We start from the raw sequence: 20,492 nt of genomic DNA, 5'->3' as shown, positions 1-20,492 counted from the left end.
CGCCCGCAGGATCTTCATCCCCAAGAAGCACCGGGCGCGCTTCGACGAGGTGGTGTCGCAGGGTCTGCTGGGCAAGCTGTGCCGCGCCCGGCGGGCGCAGGGAGCGCAGCGGCTGCGCCGGAGCCGCAGCGAGGAGCGGCCCGAGCGCCTCCTAGTGTCCACTCGCGCCAGCGCCGCCCCGCGCCGCCCGGACGAGCCGCCCCCGCGCAAGGCTTCCTCGCTGCTGGGCGGTCGCGCGGGCCCGGGGGGCACGCGCAGGTACCCGGGGCGCGCGCGCACGGGCTGCGGGTGCTTCCTAGTCGGTGGGCCGGGGTGGAGATCTGGGCAGAGCGCGCGGGGTCGGGGCGTGGACACCTGGGGGGTGTGGGTGCGAGGCAGGAGAGGTTAAGGGCAGCGGGACACGGGACATCTCTATCCCCTATGCCCCCTAGCCTCTCTCTCCCCAGGGCGGAGCACGCGGCCAGCCCCCCCCCCCCCACTCCACCCCCTTCTTTCTCCCCAGGACAGTCCGAGTCTACAAGGGCAACAAGAGCTTCGGCTTCACGCTGCGCGGCCATGGGCCTGTCTGGATCGAGTCTGTCCTGCCTGGTGAGGGGTAGGCGGGTTGTCCTGGATGGAGTGAAGGACCCTGTTAGGCCGATACTCAGTAACCCACCCCCTCGCTTCCACCCCCCAGGTTCAAATCTCAGGTAGCCTGTGCCCTCTAAGTATCCTAGATACATCCGTCTGAGTTGGGGCAAACGCCCTCCAAGTTCAGGATCGCCTTTGAGCCAAGTGACCCGAGTTCTCCATCCAGACCTTCCCTGCGTCCACGTGGGGGGCTGAGGGCACGGTCCCAGACACTGGGGGAGCCAGGACACACACCTGATGCCTGCCCAGGCCACACCCCAACACCACTCGTGCTCTGTGCTGGGTGCCCACTGTGAATTTGGCACTTGCTGGGCGGGTCAGACTCAGAGAGGCATCAGGCCCTCAGGGCCTCTGCCCACTATCCAGTCCCTTCCTCCCAATCTGGACTCTCCTCCCACCCCCACCCTGCCTCCCCTTTTTTTTTTTTGGTGGTGGTAGTGGTGGGGTGCTCCTGGAATGGTGGCATCTTGAAAAAGGCAGAGCCTTAGTGCAGGAATTTTCCCTTTCCCCCTCTGGAGGTGAGGTGTGGGGGGGGGGGAGGGGTCTTCCATTGTGAAAGGTCTCTGTGGGGCAGAAATGTCTCCTGGCACTAAACTGAACTTTCCCTCCTGGTAACCACCTCCCAGGGCTGGGTCACCTGCATCCATAACCTCCCAGCACCTGAGCACGCTGCTCCTGGTGACACATCCCCACTGGTGGACCCGCTGATGCTGAGTCCTGTCTACCCTTCCTCATCTCACACCTCCAATGCATGGATTTGTGGGATGGACATCTTCTGATCCCCAGGAAAGTGCCTTAGTGCCTTAGCATCTCCCGCCACGGGGATCTCAGATGACTGACTCGTTCCAGTTCTTCTCGGATCTGTGCACTACTAAGTTGTTGGCACAGTGTTGTAGGGAAGAGGCCCAAGGGCTGGTGCTCTAGAAAAGAGTAATCTCTCCTCTTTGTCTCTTCCAACTGAGCCACCACCTTCCTGCTCCACCCACGTGGTCCAGCCGGAGATCCTTTGCCTAGGGCCATGTTAAAATCTAGATGTGCTGTTCTCTCCAACCCGGTGTCCAGGCTTCCCCTTGTCTTCCTTGTCATAGGAAGCGAAACCAATGCTTCAGTAAGAGCTTTTACAGAAGGGGAAACTGAGGCCTTTTAGAGGCTCTGGCAAAGCAAGGACCAGAACCTGAGATCTCCTGACTCCCGTTCCAGTGATCTTGAATTCCCCGGCTACAACCCCACCGGCCCTCCTACCCCAGGCTGGCCCAAGCTTCCAGACAGGCCGGATTGGATTCACCACCACCATCGCCCTCCCCTCTCCCCCTTTTCAGCCCCAGGGAAAGGACTCTGCTTCCCTAGCAAGTGTTTCCTGAGCAGCCTTCTCCCCTGCCCCCTCTGCCCCGACAGTCCCCACAGCCTCACGAGAGTACCTTTTCTTTGGGCATCTGTCCCTTCCCCCACTTGCTTCCAAATCAAATTTAGAGCAGCACCTGATAAAAGAGGCAGAAAGGAAAAAAAAAACCCTACATCCACGGGAGCAAAGTTACCAGCCCCTCCCCAGGTGGTGGGTACTGGGTTTGGTCTGACCTTCAGGGCCATCAAAGCCGAGTGAGAGTCCACTGCTATCTTGGGTTTAAAATGCAGGTTTTATTATTATCCTGGTGCAGTAAGGCCAACAGATCAGGAGATAATCACCATTGGAAAAAAGAACGTGTCCTTCACAGTTCCCAAGAGGAAGGGACATGCCACATCATGCAGGGCCACACCATCACACAGGGCCGCGTGGGAAAGGGAAGGATCGAGCCAAGCAGGTTAAGCAAGCTAAGCAGGTGTAGGATGAGTTTGAATGCTTTCAGCAGGCTCTGGGACATAGGAGCTGTCCCCTTTTGGGAGGTGCCTGGCCCTGGGTGATTAGGGCAGGGCAACAGTGGCCCGGGGTGTGAGAGCCCCGTAGACAAGGAGGTTGGTTGGTTGTGGGCTCTGGATCCGTTGTGTACAAGAGCCACTTTTCCGAGCCAGTCATTTACCACCTAGGAGTTGGCTAGCCCTGGGAGGGCAGTGCTTCCCAGGTCACCATTGCCCCCAAGATGCCTAAGCATCAGGAAGCGCAGAAACAAACAAGCATGATTAATACACCACGTTTCACAGCCTGAGGGGGACGCATGCGTCCCTCTAGGCAGACGCACTTTCTCCTGATGACAAAGGCACAGAGGAATCTGCCACGTGAACTGTTACGTGAGGGGCAGAGACCGGTGTATGGACCGGGGCTCTCAGCAGGTGCACAGATGCTGCAGAAATACCGCTCCCGAGACCTTCCTTGTTTCTGCACTGCTTCAACAGCTCAGGGCTGACAGGTGGTCCACACTGTGCCCCAAACCCTGCCATGCCCACCCAGGGGCTCACTCCCTGCTCAGAGCAGCTGAGAGCAGAGGAGTACTGGGTCTAACGTGGGATCTGCTGGCCTGAATTTGGCTGTCCTTTGCCGCTTTTCCCGTTTTGCTCCTGTGAAATGGGCTCGCAGAGCGCGGCCCTGCCCAGCTGACCGGCCCGCGCTCTCTTCTCGCTTCCAGGGAGCCCGGCTGACAATGCTTCCCTCAAGTCAGGCGACCGGATCCTCTTCCTCAATGGACTGGACATGAGGTCAGAGGCTATTGGGGACATCAGAGCTTGGTGACACATCATCCTCCAAGACTCCTGCCTCTTGGGACACCCAGGCCGTGGTCCCAATCTCCTATGACCACTTGGTCCCCACAGTCTGCCCCTCTTCCTGTGGGAACCCTTGAATCTGTCCCCCTACACTAGCCAGGATGTCATTGATCCTTCCAACCAGAAAACACCCCAGCTCCATGCAAGGGACACAGTTAAATGGACCATGAGTGTCTTGCCCTTGAGGATAGCCCGGCCTAGGGGTGACGTGGGCTCAATCCCTCTGCGCCCAGAAGTGTCCAGCTGGTCCTGGGCCTGGAGCATCTCCTGCAGAGGACATGAATGAGCAGGACCCGACTTCTGGTCCTAGCCTAGCTGTGGGCATGCTGAGTGGCCTCTACCAGCAGGACAAGGAGGTCTGGTGGGTGGCCATGGACAGGGCTCATCCTGGTCAGGCCCTCCTGGGCCATCTCTTCTCGGCAGGAACTGCTCCCATGACAAGGTGGTGTCCATGCTTCAAGGCAGTGGCGCGGTGCCCACGCTGGTGGTGGAGGAGGGGCTTGTCCCGTTTGCCAGCGGTGAGACACCCACTACCACTAGGCTTCTCGGCTCACAGACACCCTGCCAGGGCTCCGTGTGTGGGACTTACGAGTCTGCACAGGACTCTGCCTTTCCCCCTAAGCCTGCAGCTTCCCTCCCCATGTGGTGCCGTAGATTCCAGTGGGGCAGCCTCAGGGACCCTGCCAGGGGCTGTCCCTGCATCCCTGTCCCCAGCTTCTGGCAGCAGGTGTGGCTCCCAGTGCCCGGCACTCCCCCCAGCTGCCAGGGACACGACATCCAACCTGGGGATGCTGGGTCACCTGTGCCTCTCCTGCCCGTGGTCCCCGACAGACTCCGATTCTTTGGATTCCCCCAACCCGTCCTCGGCGCTCACCTCCCTGCAGTGGGTGGCAGAGATCCTACCCTCCAGCATCCGGGTTCAGGGGAGGACTTTCAGCCAGCAGCTGGAGCACCTGCTCACGCCTCCCGAGCGCTATGGGGTCTGCCGGGCACTTGAGAGCTTCTTCCAGCACAGGTGGCTGAACCAGACAGGTGGCGGGACCAGCCCTGGGTGGGCCCCAAATCCTGCCCAGACTCACCATCGGGGTCTCCCTGCCTGGGTCTCCTCCACCCCCTTCTCCTGGGTGGGGGGGGGTGGGGAGACTGGGGGGGATCCCAAAGAAAGCAGCAGCTGGTACCAGGGGCCCCAGGGGGGTGGGCAGTCCAGGTGCCCCACAACAAACCCTCACTCTTAAACCTCCCAGCCACGTGACCTAGCCTCTGCAAGGTGAAGCAACAACCACCAGCTGCACTGGTCATGGACCGCTCACAAGACTTTGGCCTGTGGGCGCTCGCCACCAGCCGGCTGGCCGTCATGGGGCAGGGGGGAGCGGGTGCTTAGGTCGGTGTCTTCCTTTTTGTAACTTCAGTCCATAGGGTCATTGTCACGGCCCGTAAAAACCCCTCACCTGTCCGTGCCCTTTTCTTTTTTTTTTTTTTTTTTTGTTTTAAACAGCGTTGTTGAGATATAACTCACACACCGTCACAATGTACTCACTTAAGGGTACGAGGCACTGATTTTTTTTTTTTCAACGTTTATTTTTATTTTTGGGACAGAGAGAGACAGAGCATGAACAGGGGAGGGGCAGAGAGAGAGGGAGACACAGAATCGGAAACAGGCTCCAGGCTCTGAGCCATCAGATCAGAGCCCGACGCGGGGCTCGAACTCACGGACTGCGAGATCATGACCTGGCTGAAGTCGGACGCTTAACCGACTGCGCCACCCAGGCGCCCCACGAGGCACTGATTTTTAATGCACACATCGGTGCATCCGTGACCACACTCAGTTTGAGAACGTTTTCATCACCTCAGAAAGAAACCCCACACCTCTTCACTGTCACCCCCTCCTCCTCTGCCCTCCCCCCACCCCTTAAACAACCACGAATCTGCTTCAGTGTCTCTGTGGCTTTCCCTGTTCCGGACTCCCACATGAATAGGAGCCCACAGTACGTGGGCTTTCACGTCTGGCTTCTTTCGCCCAGCATCGTGTTTTCCAAGTCCATCCAAGCTACGGTATCTATTTCCTTCCTTCTTCGTAGCCAAATAACATTCCATTTTGTGGATAGACCACATGTTGTCTCTCTGGATGCTGGGCTTGTCTCCACCTTTCGTTGCCTTTTAGCTCCACTCCCTCTCCCACATCCCTCCCCTGCCAAGGCACCAGTCTGATGAATTTAATGGGCATCCTTTTGTCCGATGTGTTCCTCAAGTGTAGGCATTGCTGTTTCATATGATGTATTTTTTTTTAAGTTTTATTTAAGTAATCTCTACACCCAATGTGGGGCTCGAACTCATGACCCCAAGATCAAGAGTCACATGCTCTTCTGACTGAGCCAGCCAGGCGCCCCACATATGATGTACCTTTTTGTTCCGCATCATGATTGTGCTATTCTTTGCACATCCGTGTGTGACTTTCTTCCACCAGGTGCTGTGTGTTTAGATCTGTCCATGTTGTTCCGCGGACATGGAGTACATTGTTTATAACTGCAGTCAGATTCTTGTAGATCACCTCGCCGCCAGCCGTGTCTGAGGTATTTACCTGCCAGTGACAGACCCCGCCTTGCCACCACTGTGTTCCATCACGGGAGCATTGGTGAACACCGTCCTGCACATTTCCCCACGGAGCTGTGCACAGTTCGTTTGAAATTTACATCTCAGAGCAGAATTGCTGGCTCTTAAGGTATTTGCTTACCTAACTTTTTAAAAATTATTTATTTATTTTGAGAGGGAGAGTGGGAGAGGGACAGAGAGAGAGGGAGAGAGAGAGAATCTTAAGCAGGCTCCACTCCCAGTGCAAAGCCCAATGTGGGGCTCGATCCCACAATCCTGGGATCATGACCTGAGCTGAAATCAAGAGTCGGATGCTGAACTGACTGAGCCATCCAGGCGCCCCTTGTGTACCTAGTTTGACTAAGTAATACCAAATATTTTCCCAGAGCACCGCTGTCACTCATACCTGCAGTCTTTCAGCCAGAAAGTGACATCTTTTTATTTTGAGTTTTTAAATTACTATTTTAGGGGCGCCTGGGTGGCTCCGTCAGCTCAGCGTCCGACTCCTGATTTCAGCTCAGATCATGATCTCATGAGTTTGAGCCCCGCGTCGGCCCCTGTGCTGACAGCTCAGGGCCTGGAGCCTGTTTCTGATTCTGTGTCTCCCTCTCTGCTTCTCCTGTGCTCGCACTCTGTCTCTTAAAAATGAATAAACATTTTTTAAAATTAAAAAAAAAAAACAGCTGTAGACAATATATAAACCAAGAGTCATGGCTGTGTTCCAATAAAACTTCCTTTACAGACACAGAAGGGGGTCCAGAATTTGGCCTGCGGGCCATCATTTGCCAATCCCTGATGTAGTGAGTCAGCCTCCCCAGTACACTCTATGTGTTTTCATCTTCACAGTGACTCTATGAGATAGGTGCTATTTTTATCCCCATTTTACAGATAAGGAAACTGAGGCACCGAGAAATTAAGTAACTTGAGAAAGGTCACTTGGCTGGTAAGTGGCAGAGCCAGGATTTGAATCAGGGTGGCCGATCGCCGGGCCTGCCTTCCTCCCTTCCCTGTCTCCGCAGGGTTCTGTGGCCTGGAAGTGCCCTCCACCTTGTCCATCTCTCGCTCCCCCTATGGTGAGCCCCTGAGTAATGAAGCCCTTGCTCCCGCACCCTCCCCCAGGAACATTGACACCCTCATCGTGGACGTCTACCCTGTGCTGGACACACCTGCCAAGCAAGTCCTTTGGCAGTTCATCCACCAGCTGCTGACTTACGAGGAGCAGGAGCTGTGCCGGGAGAAAATCGCGTGTTTCCTGGGCTACACGGCCATGACAGGTAAGCAGCCTCTCCCGCTGCCCCGCCCACCGAAGAGCCAGACACCTGTTCTCAGATCGCAGCCTACCTGGGCCTCTTCCACACACGGATGCACCCCTGTGTCATGCAGACACGTGCCCGACACACCCGGGCTGGTCGCACACTTGGCCCCGCGGATGCGCCTTGCCAGCTTGACCTTTTTTATTATTATTATTTCTTTTTTAATGTTTATTTGCTTTTGAGAGAGAGAGAGAGCGCGTGTGAGCAGGGGAGGCACAGAGAGAGAGGGAGACACAGAATCCGAAACAGGCTCCAGGCTCCGAACGTCAGCACAGAGCCCGACGTGGGGCTCGAACTCACAAATCCCAAGACCGTGACCTGAGCCAAAGTCGGACGCTTTACCGACTGAGCGACCCAGGTGCCCCTCAGCTTCACCTTTAAGTAACATCTACAGTCTTATCTCAGACTTTAGACACCCTGCCTGTCCGCCCGGAAGCCCAGGCTTCTCACCCACAACATGGGAGTGACCTCAGTGGCCGTGCATTGCACCTCAAGAAATGTGGCACAGACCAGGAAATTCGTGTGGTTGCTGTTTACAGAGTTGGAGAGTGAGCACACAGTCAGGTCACACCTGGCTGGTGCGCCTCGATGGACACGGACACACACTAGGGCCTGCCGGATGATGTGTGGCCTCAGCTTCCCACAGCTGCCCATCTCTTACAGTGTCCCCCATGTGGCCATAAAGCCGCACCCATCATTTAGGCCAAACCCTGTGCCCATGCTCTACATACTCTGCACCTGCTAGGTCACAGCCCGCAGACCTGTGTGCTGGCCCTTGTGTGCCCACCATCCGTAGTCCTGGGGACCCACAATTTGCTGGGAGAGGCTCGAGGGTTTTAGCAAGAGGCTCGGAGCATAGGCCGAGCAGCAGGTGTACGATCTCTCTCCACTTGCCAAGCAGAGCCTGGGGTCACAGATCGGTGCACACAGCTGCTGCCTTCACCCCTCCTGGGAGGCCCCTGGGCTGAGAGGACAAGGGGCCCGTCTCCTGTTCATGTCCCACAGCAGAGCCAGAGCCCGAGTTGGACCTGGAGCCTGAGCCCGAGCCCGAGCCCGAGCCGGTGCTGGAACCCCAGCGACGCAGCTCCCTGAGGGCCTCCTCCATGTGCCGCCGCAGCCTCCGGTCCCAGGGCCTAGAGGCCAGCCTCAGTTGCGGTGAGGCTCTGGACGGGAAGGCGGGACTGGGTGTGAGGAACGGGGCTCCGTTTTCCTACCTGCAAAATGGGGTTGGTGAGACGAGAGATCCCGGAGAACGGGTTGAGCAGGGCTGAGCCATGGCCCTCGGGGGTCTGCAGGGCTTGCTAGTTCTTTCTCCATGGCTGCCCACTGAGCCTGGGCTGGAACCTGAGCCTTAGAGCTCAGAAGGGTCACTGGATGTCTCCACGGTGGACTCCACCCTCCCCGATTCCCCCAGCAGGTCCCGGTGACTGTCCCGAGATGCCTCTTCCTCTAATCCCAGGCGAGCGCCAAGCAGGCGACGGCACGTCCCTCCCTGAGACCCCCAATCCGAAGATGGTGAGACCTCCCCACCCTCCTGGTGGTTCACTTGGCTGCTGGGAATAGGTAGCTCCTGGGGCTGAGGCAGAACCCTGCCTCCCAGACCACCCAGGCCTGGCCTCTGAGGCCATGTGAGGGCCTCACATGGGAGGGGAGGGTGGGTTGGACTCACCCTGGCCTCCTCTCCCCAAAGATGTCAGCCGTCTATGCGGAGCTTGAGTCCCGACTGAGCAGCAGTTTCAAAGGGAAGGTGGGGACCACGTCCAGATCCCGTGCCTCCCCGCCAGTGCCCAGCCCGGCAGGTGCAGCAGGTAGGGGCTCAGCCGGCTGGGGTTCCTGAGGGCAGCACTAGCTTCTGTCCACTGGGCTGTCTGTCTGGGTGTTTTCCCCATCTGAGGCACATCCTTCGAGCCTCCCCTCTGTTGCGTGGCTCCGTGACTGAGTTGTGGGGAACCTCAGTGGCCTCCGTGGCAAAGGTCCATCAAGGTTAGGGTTGTCGCAGGTCTTCCCAGGTCCCCTCCAATCCTTACCCCTCCTATAGATTTAAAAGAGCCCAGGTCTTTCCCCTAAGGAGCCCTGAGTTAGCATGTGGCTGTTGGATAAACTATTAAGTGCATGCATTGCTCTGTGAATGGCCCAACTGAGAAGCTAGTTTCTCTGCAGTTCAGAAGGCAGGACGCCGGGGCAGTGTTCCTGTCAGCCAAGGGCCTGTCGGGTGCGGGAGGTGCCTCATGATCCTTGGTCTCAGGCCCGGAGAAGGCCCATCTCCCCTTTGAATTGTGTTCGGTCAGTCCTAGGTGGGACCGAGATGAGCTGGGGTCTGGCCTGTCCTGGGGCTAAGTACTGTTCCCCCTCACCTACTCTGACCTTTGATTTCCCTTAGGGAAGGGCCTGGGGAGGCAGGGGCATCCAGGGTCTTCTTGTGCCGTGTCCAGAGAGGGAAAGGAAGGTACCCAGGGACACAGAGCCACCCTGCCCCGGGCCCCTCCCCTCCAGCCTGCACCTGGCACCCAGGTGCTGACTGAAGAGACCTCACACCTTATCCCCCACCCCAGGGCCCAGGACCCTGTCCAGCGTCTCGTGGCCCAGCGAGCGGCTCCTGCCCTCCCCCTGCTACTACCCACTGTGCTCAGGGGGCCTGGCCTCCCCCAGCAGCTCTGAGTCTCACCCCTACGCCAGCCTGGACAGCAGCAGGGCGCCCTCCCCACAGCCAGACCCCGGGCCCATCCGCTCCGACAGCCCCCCAAGTCCGGACCCTGCCCGCCCACCCAGCCGCAGGAAGCTCTTCACCTTCTCCCGCCCCATGCGAAGCCGGGATACTGACCGCTTCCTGGATGTGCTCAGTGAGCAGCTGGGCCCCCGGGTCACCGTCGTGGATGATTTCCTGAGCCCTGAGAATGACTATGAGGAGGTGAGCGTGCAAGCAGGTGTGGAGGGCGAGGGGCCCAGGTGTGCCACGGGGGTCTGGAAGGGGAAACAGTATCGCTGGGCTCCCGCAAGAAGCCTGTTGCCCTTGGGAATCTGCCCCAGGCTACTCCCCTCCCTGCCCCGGTCCATCCCAGAATCTGTCCCAGGCTACCCCACCCCCTGGCTTGAGCTATCCCACCCTTTGACTCAAGCTATGACACCCCCCACTCAAGGCCACCCCATATACCTTATCTCGGGTTACCCCGTTCCTTTTCCCAGACTGTCCTATCCTTGTCCCCAGGCTATCCCACCCCCTGCCCCAGGCTATCCCACTCTCCCTCACCTTGCTCCGCCCTGGCAGATGAGCTTCCACGATGACCAGGGCAGCTTTGTGACCAACGAACGGAGCAGCGCTAGCGAGTGCATCAGCAGCAGTGAGGAAGGCAGCTCCCTGACCTACTCCTCCGTCTCCGACCACATCCCCCCACCCCCGCTCAGCCCCCCGCCTCCGCCGCCTCTGCCCTTCCATGACCCTAAGCCCAGCTCCCGCACCCCCGATGGCCCTCGGGGCCCTGCTCAGACACTGGTCAAGCCCCTCCCCCAACTCAGCCACCCAGTCCCTCCACCGCCCCCGCCACCCCTCCCCCCACCGGTGCCCTGTGCACCCCCCATGCTGTCCCGGGGCCTGGGCCACCGCCGAAGTGAGACCAGCCACATGAGCGTCAAGCGCCTACGATGGGAGCAGGTGGAGAACTCAGAAGGCACCATCTGGGGTCAGGTAGGTGACCTGGGGCCTGGGGGTGCCCTGCACCAGGGGTAGGTGGCCTGGGCAGCAGCATTGAAGACAAGCCCCTGTCCAGTTTGTAGCCCCTGGCATTTCCTGCTTCCGTTTCCCTAGCATCGTGAACCCAGGACAGCTCTGGTGAGCGCACCCCCTGCAAAGAACACCCCCAAGCAAGGCCAGAGCTCTTGGCCACCTCCTTAAGCCCCCTCGGTTGGCTGCGGCCCCTTTGCAGTCCCTTCATCTGCCTGCCCCAGTGCAGCTTGCTGGCTTCTGCAGGGGGAGTATTGCAGGTGTACATATGCAATGGACTTGAGGAGGCAGCGGCTCACCGCCTGATAACCTGGACGAGTTCGTGTCTCCCGCAGTCTCCTCTGGCCCCCACGTGTACCCCAGGGCCTGACGAGGGCTCTCCCTTCAGTAGCTCCCAGGGCAGCCCTTAGAGGGTGGGTGGGGTGGGCGGTGGCAGTGCGGTTGCCAGGGTAGGGCCTCACTGTGACGCCCTCTGCCTTGCAGCTCGGGGAAGATTCTGATTATGATAAGCTGAGTGATATGGTAAAATACCTCGATCTGGAGCTCCACTTCGGCACCCAGAAACCTGCTAGTGAGTGGCCCGAGGGCCCTGGGGGAACCCTCCACAAGCCCTCTCTGGAAGTCCACCTGCTGCCTTTTGTGGCATCCCGGGGCTTAGAGTCCCAGAGGCCTGCACCGACTGCCATCTGCTTACCGTGTCCCTGAGTTATTTAACTTCGCAGAGCCTCAGTTCTCCTGTCTCAAAGTGGAGATGACCGTAATAGCTGGCATTTATTGCATGCTTCCCAAATGCCAGACACCCTTGTTTCTAAATCAATCCTGTGATGACCCTATGAGACAGGGACTGTGACCACCCTGGCTTCTTGATAAAGAAGCACAGAGAGGCTAGATAATATGCTTAAAGTCACAGAGCCAGAATCAGGTCACCAGGAGGCATCCATATCTAGGAGACTAGATGTCCCTTCTAGTCTCTCTGTCCCCTCTCCCCTCTCTGGGTATCTCCCTATAGGATTGTTGGGTGGGGTTCCAGGCAGCCAGGGGTATCATGTGTGACAGGTGGTTGCAGGATGGAAGACAAAGGCCTTTGTCCATCCAGGAAGCATCTGCAAGGTGAAGAGGTGGTTGGTTCACCTTACTCGGGCAGCTCAGTCCCAAGGGCCCCGGCGGGGGGAGGGGGAGGGGCGGGGAGGGGAGGGGCACCCACCACGCATGCTGAGTATGTTACACCTGAGTGGGAGACTGAGGAATGAAGGAACTGTGGACACCTGGATCGGATTCAGTCACGGCCCTGTCAAGGGGTGTCTCGCCATTGGGTGTGGCCACACCCCTCCTGGGCCGTCCCACCAGCCTAGTGTCCTCCCGTTAAACCATTTTCCCTTCCAGAGCCGTTGCCCGGGCCCGAACCCTTCAGGAAGAAAGAAGTGGTGGAGATCCTGTCTCACAAGAAGGCCTACAACACCTGTGAGGGGTTCGGGGAGTCCCAGGGCTTATGGGGGACAGGAGGCGGCCCCGTCTCTGGGCCGCAGAGCTCTGGATCCGCGGGGGTGGATGACACATTAGTCCGTGGGGGTCCGACACCGGCTGGGTGAAGGCCCCCTCCTAGGTCAAGGAACCCACCCCGGCGCAGGCGCCGCGCTGGGCTCCACCCTCATTGGCCCCGCCCCCTCGTTGGCCCCACCTCTACAGGCCTCGGCTTCCGGGTTATGGCCCCGCCTCCAGTCGCATCCTCTACTCTCCCTCACGGGGTCTCCTCCCTCATTTTGGCACCACGCCCATAGGCCCCACCCGAATCTAGGTCTAAGTCTTCGAGAACCTTGTCCTCGCCTTTATTCGGCCTTGGGAAGAACCCTCTGCCTCTCCCGGCCGGCTCCTGCCCCGCCCGGTTCCTTGCCCCGCCCGGTTCCTTGCCCCGCCCAGGCTCCACCCGGCAGCCCCGGGGAACTTAGGCGCCCCGCCCACCCTCCGCCCGGCCCCGCCCCCGGCTCACGCTCGCGGCCCGGCCCGCAGCCATCCTGCTGGCGCACCTGAAGCTGAGCCCCGCGGAGCTGCGGCAGGTGCTCATGAGCATGGAGCCCCGGCGCCTGGAGCCCGCGCACCTGGCGCAGCTGCTGCTCTTCGCGCCCGACGCCGACGAGGAGCAGCGCTACCAGGCCTTCCGCGAGGCGCCCGGCCGCCTCAGCGAGCCCGATCAGTTCGTCCTGCAGGTGCTGCGGCCGTGACCGCCGCCCGGGGTCGGGGGGTGCTGCCCGGCGGCCTCGGCCGCCTCCATCGGGGCTCTCGCTGTGACCGGGGCTGCGTGGGTCCCGCTCCCCTACCGCCACTGCGCTCGCGCCTCTGGGTCCCAGTTTTACACCTTTAATGGCCAGTTCCCACCCGGGGTTCAAGGTAGATGGGATTGTGCTTATTTTTGTGTGCTCATTTTGGGATTGTGCTTATTTTTCTTGAGGGGAATGCCGGGCAGCCCGCTGACCCCCACCCCAGGCTGCGGTGGGGCGGTGGGGCCCCTGGTGGGATGGGTGCAATCCTGGCGTTGACTTCGGGACAGATGCTGTCGGTTCCGGAATACAAAACCCGCTTGCGCAGTCTCCACTTCCAGGCCACCCTACAGGAGAAGACAGAAGAGATCCGGGGCAGCCTGGAGTGCTTGCGCCAAGCCTCCCTTGAGCTCAAGAACAGCCGGAAGCTCGCCAAGATCCTGGAGGTCAGGGCGCACCCACTCTCCGATCACTCCACCTGCTTGTCTGCCCCTTGGGGCTTCCAGTCTGGAGGCCCATCCTGATAGTGGTCTGGGGTGCGGGGTGAGCACCTGGGCAGGACCTGCCCACCTTTCTTTCCACAGTTTGTGTTGGCCATGGGCAACTATCTCAACGATGGACAGCCCAAAACTAACAAGACCACAGGCTTCAAGATCAACTTCCTGACGGAGGTGAGGGGACCCGTTGGCAGTAATGTATGAGCTTGCCCTACCATATGGAGGCTGGGGAGGCCAGGCCCAACCCAAGTTGTGGCAGAGGGGAGGAGAGAATGTCATGGCCAAGGAGCGCCCTTCTCCCAGGAGGAAAAGCTGGCTGCCAGCAGGCCAGAATGTAATTGCAGTAAAGGATGGGTGGGGGACCTTTTCCAAGCCAAGCCTCGGGATCTGGAAAAATGGAGGGTGGGGGGACAGGGAGGGAAGACCCCAAGAGGAAGGAGAGAATCTCACCTGGTAGCTTCTGTGTCCTTAATATCACCACCACTGTCAGGCCGTCCTACGCCTATAAGATCTAGGATCTGAGAAAGGGCAGCTTGAATACCTGGTCTTCCCACTGTTTCTGGGACCTTTCCCCATGGTACCTTTGACTGTTTTAAAAGAGAAGAAGAAAAACTCCATTTGTAGATATGAACGTTTTAGGATGTCTGAAGCCCAGGAGGGCCACATATGGTTCCAGAAAATCACAAGAAGGAAGACATGTGAATGGTGTCCCACCACCGTCACCCAGGGGTCAGAAAATCTGGGGTTATATTTGCTGACAAGGCCTCACTGCCAAGGACAGAAAACCTGGTGGCCTTCTCTAGCCGATGGCTGTGGGCCTGGTTCCTGGGGGGCTGGAAGGATGTCTCAAAGATGTGGGCCAGGGAACCTCCAAACTCCTGAGGAGGCCTGTGGGCATCCGAGCAGAGCTTCAGAGGAAGAAATACTGGCAACTTTGGAGTAGCTGGGTGTCAAGGGCCAGGAATTGCTGCCACAGCCCAGGAGACGTGGGGCCAAGGGTACCCAGACCTGTGTGATCAGGTGTCTGATGGGGTCCTTGAGGAGTATGTCTGCTGGGCATCACTTGCAGCTGAACTCCACGAAGACTGTGGATGGGAAATCTACCTTCCTGCACATTCTTGCCAAATCGCTGAGCCAGCACTTCCCAGAACTCCTCGGCTTTGCTCAGGACCTGCCCACTGTGCCCCTGGCTGCCAAAGGTGGGCTGAGTGCATGGGTGGGGAAGCAGAGGCGCCACTGTCCTGGGCTGGGAGGCCGGTGCTCGTGAGGCTCTGTTCCCTTCCCTACAGTGAATCAACGGGCCCTGACCAGTGACCTAGCTGACCTCCATGGCACCATCAGTGAGATACAGGCTGCTTGCCAGAGCACGCCCCCCTCCGGTGAGGACAAGTTTGCTGTGGTCATGACAGTATCCTCTGAGCAGCCGGTCCCAGCACCGGGATGGGGAGCTGTCTGTAGCCCCAGTGGCCACTGGGATCCGGGGGTCCTGGCAGAGGGTCCATCCTGGTGATTTAGAATCCAAGCACTTACACCAAGTCTGCATCATTGAAGAGGAGTTCTTTTGACTGTCCAAAAGCCACTGCCTCGCCCCATCTGTCCTTCTGGGCCATAGAGCCCAGATTTAAGTCACAGGCAGTCAGGAGAGGGGGACATTGCCACAGAGTACAGATAGCGGCAAATGCTACAGAAAAAAAAAAGAGAGAGAGAGAGAGAGATCGAAGCCTAGAGAGTGACAGGGAGATACTATCAGCGGGTGTTTGGGGAGGAAGGGGTCACGGCACCTGAGAAGAGCCCACAGGGGAGACAGGGCTACCCTACAGAGAAGACAAGCAGAAGGCCACGAGGCTGACTGGCTGTGGTGGGCTTCATGGTCAGCTGAGAGGGCAGTGTGCGAAGGGACTGGAGCTCCCCGAACAAGCATGGCTCCTGGCTGAGCACAGAGCATGTGGCAGCTAGGCTCAGCCTGGGGTCACTGCCCGAGAACCTGAGGATGCCTGGCAGTTTCCTTAACGGGGCAATCAGTCCTTCCTAGAGACGGCCCAGCCGGTGCTGCGGGCCCTGGACGCACTGCAGCGGGAGGCCACCGAGGAGCTGGGCAGGGCGCTGGCCTTCTTCGGCGAGGATTCCAAAGCCACCACCTCTGAGGCCTTCTTCGGCATCTTTGCAGAGTTCATGAGCAAGTTTGAGGTGAGCTGTGATGAGAGGCTGAAGAGGCCTCTTAGAAGTCCCTCTGGAGGTCAAATGAGGCCTCCATGAAGCCCAGATTGGGAAAGGGCCCCCCGCAAATGTGACAGGACCCCCATGGGGCCAATAGGTCCCTTCCCTGGCTCCCTGGGTGGGGAGATGAGGCAGGGCAGGGAGTCAAGGGTCCCTGGACCACTGACCAGCCCCTCCCCATGTGCCCCTTCCTCCCCAGCGAGCACTCAGTGACTTGGAAGCTGGGGACGGCCCACGCAGCTCAGGGATGGTTTCGCCCCTGGCCTGGTGACCTCCGGAGCTCATCTTGCCCAAGGCCCAGCCCAGTGGCCTGGAGCAGCCCCGAGTGGCCTGGGTGCGGGAGGTGGGGCCCGGCCTCCCCGCATCTCCAGCTACCTCAGCTGTCGGGCTCTGGGTACCGGGAAGGTTCAGGGTCATCCAGGCTTCCCTCTGTGGGCCTCGGCCCCCGCTCCAAACAAGCACTGGGACATGGGGCAGAGCGGAGGCGCCAACTCCCCGAGGAGCGTGAAACATGGCTGCCCGCAGGCGTGCTCATAATGGGGGGCCTGGCTTTGCCCCTCCTGGCTCCGAGGGGCCTTCAAAGCAGCCGCTGGCTGTACGCACCCTCAGGACTCTGGTCTGGTCCCGGGGAAGGGTTTGTGGGTGGGGGTGGGGGCCGTGACCAGCAAGTGGATTGTGAGGTGGCCCCCGGCCTGGGGCAGTGTCTGCCATCTGCCCCTCAGAGCTCGGCCAGAGCACACTCTGCCCCAAGTGAGGACATTGGAACCTTCTTTCCAAGTCTGCTCCCAGTGGGCTGAAGGGACACCCTTGCAAAACACACACCCTGGACCCCAGAGAAGGTGACAGATGCCCTTGAACATGCCATGCCAATGGGCACGATAGGCCTGTGGTCCCTCACCCGGCCCCGGCCTCCTGGGACTGCTTGGAAGAAGGAAGGGAGGAAAGACACCCCCAGGTGCAGGGACCTGGGAGCCTGGGTCTCGGAAGCTGGAAAAACTGCAGTTGACTGCAGCCCAGCAGGGCAGGCAGGAGAGATGCTGGGCAGGGATAAGGGGGAGAACTGGGTTAGGAAGGCACGCCTCGTCAGATGGTAGAACTGAGGGTTTTTATCCTGCAGACAAATTTAAGTCCAGTTTGGAAGTGGCGAGTTTGAAGTGGGGCGTCTGAGAAGTGGGGCGTGGCCAAGGTGGGCGCGGGGAGGACAGAGAGATGTTTCGGTTCTGGGTGAGCAGGATTTGGTGGCCGATTGCCTGGCTGGGTGGCGGTGACGTTCCCTGGAAGGGGTCACGTGGGCAGAGCAGGTGTAGCGGTGGACGACACAGTGGGACACGCTGGGGCCCCCGGAGGCTGTTTCCCGTGTGTGCCTGGAGGCCCTCGTGAGGATGGGAGGAGAGGAGACAGTTACCTGGATCCTAGGGACAGGGATGCCATGGGTGGGGAAGACGTGTTAACTTCTTTCATCCTTTCCTTGCTCCAGTGGGCAGTTTCCGGCATCAGGCAGATTCCTCTTTCCTTAACTTCCTTCCAGAGAAGTCCGAAACGCACTTTAAACCTGTCTCTCGGATTCTTTTTCTCTCCCTACAACCAAATGGCTAATGTTGCTCTCGGATGGGATTTGGGACCCGTTCCGTTCCTCCCAGTCTCCCACAGACTGCTCTTTGAAGCCACGTATGTTCTGTGCTTGTTCTCCACGCACAGCCACCGTGTAAAAATGGCTAAATCGAAGCGTGCAATTCAGCGGGGGTAGGGAGAGAGGTTCGGATGTGGCTAGTGGTGCACATTGGTCCCCAGCAGCTCAAGCTAGATAATTCCAGGAATTACCGAGGCCCATGTCTCTGAGAAACATGTCAGACAGTTAAAATCCCTGTGTGAGATCCACAGACACGATAGACTCCACCAGGCTGTAAGCAGACGTGATCCCCAAAGTAAATCCAGCCCCGTGCCAGGGGGCACGGGTTGGCAAGCCAAGCACTAGCTCTGTTTTCTCTCTAAATGCCTTGTATCGGGAACCTGCTTTGCCACACAATGCCGTATAACAAACAGTCCCAAATCTCAGTGGCTTAAAACAGCAGCCATCTACTGCTCATGACTCTGCGGGTCACCTGGGCAGTTCTGACCTGAGCTGGGCTCAGTGGACTCACTCATGTGTGGACAGTCATCTGTGAGTCAGCTAGACAGCTTTACTAGCCATGCAGGGCTCTCTCCTGTGTCTGGGGCTGTGGCTGGGACAGCTGGGACGGCTTCGCATGGCCTCTCATCCCCCAGCTAAATAGCCAGGACCGTTCACGTGGTGGAGGCAGGGGTCCAAGGGAACCAGAGTCACAGAAGGCCCCTTGAGGCCTAAGCTCAGAACTGCCACCCCACCACCCCACAGTCTATGTCAAGTGACAAAGGCCAGCCCACATTCTAGGGAGGGAAAATAGGCTCCACTCTTGACGAGAGATGATGCTAAGTCACATTGCGGAGGGTGTGGATTCAGGACAGGTGGAGAAGCAGGGCCATTTTCTGAATCAGTCTACCACCTGGCCGCTTGGACTGACATCTTGGTACAGATCCCAGCCTCCTTAAATCCTCAGCGGCCTCGGTCCTGCCTGGACCCAGCACAGCTCTGGGTAGCCACCTCCTTATGTCCTCCAGGTGGCATGCGTCCTTCTCTCTCTCACCCAGTCACCTGACTCCACTCGGTCCAGGGGGCAGCAATGGTCTGTGCCTGCCTAGCAACCAGTCTCCCTTTTGCTGGGAACAGCACCCTGCTTTTCCTTTGGGAAATTATCTCTCCCCTACTCACAGGCCCTGAGCAGTGCTGACTGAACAAGGATGACCCCGTGACTCTGGCTGGCTGACTTAGAGTCCGGTTAAGACTCATGTTAGCACTGTTTGGAAAGGGAGCTCCCTCTTCTCTGGGTGAATTGTTGGATACATAGAGGGTAGAAGCCCGGAGGGGGCTCTCAGGACCACCACATGGAGAACACCTGCCTGGGTATGGAGCTAATACAGGGAAGAAGAGGAGAGCAGACTACTGAATACATCTCTTTTGTCCCTGGATCCAACCATGCCTGAAGCAGACTTCTGGACTTGTCAGTTTCTGAGCCAACAAATTCTCCCCCTCCATTTGTAAACTTTTAAAATTTATTTTAAGTTTTTGGCTTAGGCTGGTTTGAATGCGTTTCTGTCACTTGCAACACTAAGAGGGTTGAATAATACACCCATCCACAGATGGTTATAGATGTTCAGTCTTTTACCATTCTCAGCAAGAGCTCTTCATTCATAAATGCATCCGCCAATACTTTTTGACTGCCTACTATGTGCCAGACACCATGCTGAGTGCAAACATCTTTATGGGTCAGCCTCTCCGAGTTTGGTTTTCTGGGGTTATACTTCATGGTGATTCTACACCCGAGTCAGTACAAAGCCCTATATGTGAGCCAACATGTGCGCCATACCCACCCCCCACCCCCCCCACCCCCCGCCAACTCCTTACCAAGTGTCAAGATGTGAATGCAAGCATTTATACCCCAGGAATTTATTTATTTCTCAATAATACTAACAAAATAACATAGCCTAATTACATGCCACCTTTCCTAATAAATGTTTATAGGTAGTGTGCCCAACGTTTTACACATTTCAGCTCATTTTAAGTTCACAATGACCCTCCTAGGTGGGTTTTGTGATCTCCTTTTTACAAATAAAAAGTGAAACTCAGGTTTGTGACTTGCTGGATCAAACACTGAGCTCTGTCTACGTGAAAGGCCATCCTCTGCGTCTTTGTCTTGCTCAACACAATTTTTTCAAATGTTATTTATTGGGGCGCATGGGTGGCTCAGTCAGTTAGGCATCCGACTTCAGCTCAGGTCATCATCCCACGGTTTGTGAGTTCGAGTCCTGCATTGGCCTCTGCTTCAGATTCTGTGTCTCCCTCGCTCTCTGCCCTTCCCCTGCTCGTGCTCTCTCTCTCTCAAAAATAAATACACAAAACATTTTTAATAATAAAAAATAAAATGTTTACTTATTTAAAAAAATTTTTAAGTGTCTTTATTTATTTTTGAAGGAGAGAGACAGAGCATGAGCGGGGGAGGAGCAGAGAGAGAGAGGGAGACACAGAATTCGAAGCAGGCTCCAGACTCTAAGCTGTCAGCACAGAGCCCGAGGCGGGGCTCGAACTCACAAACTGTAAGATCATGACCTGAGCCAAAGTCAGACGCTTAACCGACTGAGCCACCCAGGCACCCCTACTTATTTATTTTTGAGAGAGAGAGAGAGAGAGAGAGAGAGCATGGCAGAAGTGGGGGGAGGCAGTGAGAGGGGGAGAGAATCCCAAGCAGGCTCCACGCTGTCAGTGCAGAGCCGGATGAGGGGTTCAATCCCATGACCCTGGGTCATGACCAGAGCTGAAATCAAGGGTCAGATGCTCAACCGACTGAGCCACCCAGGCATCCCTCAACACAATTAAAATACATATAGGGACACCTGGGTGGCTTAGTCAGTTAAGCATCCCACTTCGGCTCAGGTCGTGATCTTTTGGTTCGTGAGTTCAAGCCCCGCATCAGGCTGTGTGCTGACAGCTCAGAGCCTGGAGTCT

General features: G+C 57.9%; 1 protein-coding gene across 1 annotated transcript in view; it reads left to right on the top strand.

The window, feature by feature from the left end:
- Positions 1-19,769, top strand: part of LOC115504418 (Grid2 interacting protein) — a 36,125-nt gene extending 16,356 nt beyond the window's left edge. The window contains exons 3-22 of the mRNA XM_030301396.1: positions 10-258; positions 503-588; positions 3,189-3,258; positions 3,748-3,842; positions 4,156-4,339; positions 7,033-7,187; positions 8,232-8,381; positions 8,644-8,741; positions 8,917-9,034; positions 9,779-10,134; positions 10,492-10,908; positions 11,428-11,515; positions 12,328-12,405; positions 12,952-13,148; positions 13,490-13,645; positions 13,784-13,870; positions 14,766-14,895; positions 14,986-15,104; positions 15,719-15,883; positions 16,113-19,769. Of these exons, the coding sequence (XP_030157256.1) occupies positions 10-258; positions 503-588; positions 3,189-3,258; positions 3,748-3,842; positions 4,156-4,339; positions 7,033-7,187; positions 8,232-8,381; positions 8,644-8,741; positions 8,917-9,034; positions 9,779-10,134; positions 10,492-10,908; positions 11,428-11,515; positions 12,328-12,405; positions 12,952-13,148; positions 13,490-13,645; positions 13,784-13,870; positions 14,766-14,895; positions 14,986-15,104; positions 15,719-15,883; positions 16,113-16,184 (3,070 nt within the window). The 3' untranslated portion in view covers positions 16,185-19,769. The remainder of the gene's footprint in view (positions 1-9; positions 259-502; positions 589-3,188; positions 3,259-3,747; positions 3,843-4,155; positions 4,340-7,032; positions 7,188-8,231; positions 8,382-8,643; positions 8,742-8,916; positions 9,035-9,778; positions 10,135-10,491; positions 10,909-11,427; positions 11,516-12,327; positions 12,406-12,951; positions 13,149-13,489; positions 13,646-13,783; positions 13,871-14,765; positions 14,896-14,985; positions 15,105-15,718; positions 15,884-16,112) is intronic.
- The last annotated feature ends 723 nt before the right edge of the window (positions 19,770-20,492 follow it).

This window comes from Lynx canadensis, chromosome E3 (assembly GCF_007474595.2).
Source record: "Lynx canadensis isolate LIC74 chromosome E3, mLynCan4.pri.v2, whole genome shotgun sequence".
NCBI classification, from domain to species: Eukaryota; Metazoa; Chordata; class Mammalia; order Carnivora; family Felidae; genus Lynx; species Lynx canadensis.
Note: the sequence above shows the minus strand (reverse complement) of the source record. Positions and strands in the feature narration are given on the sequence as shown.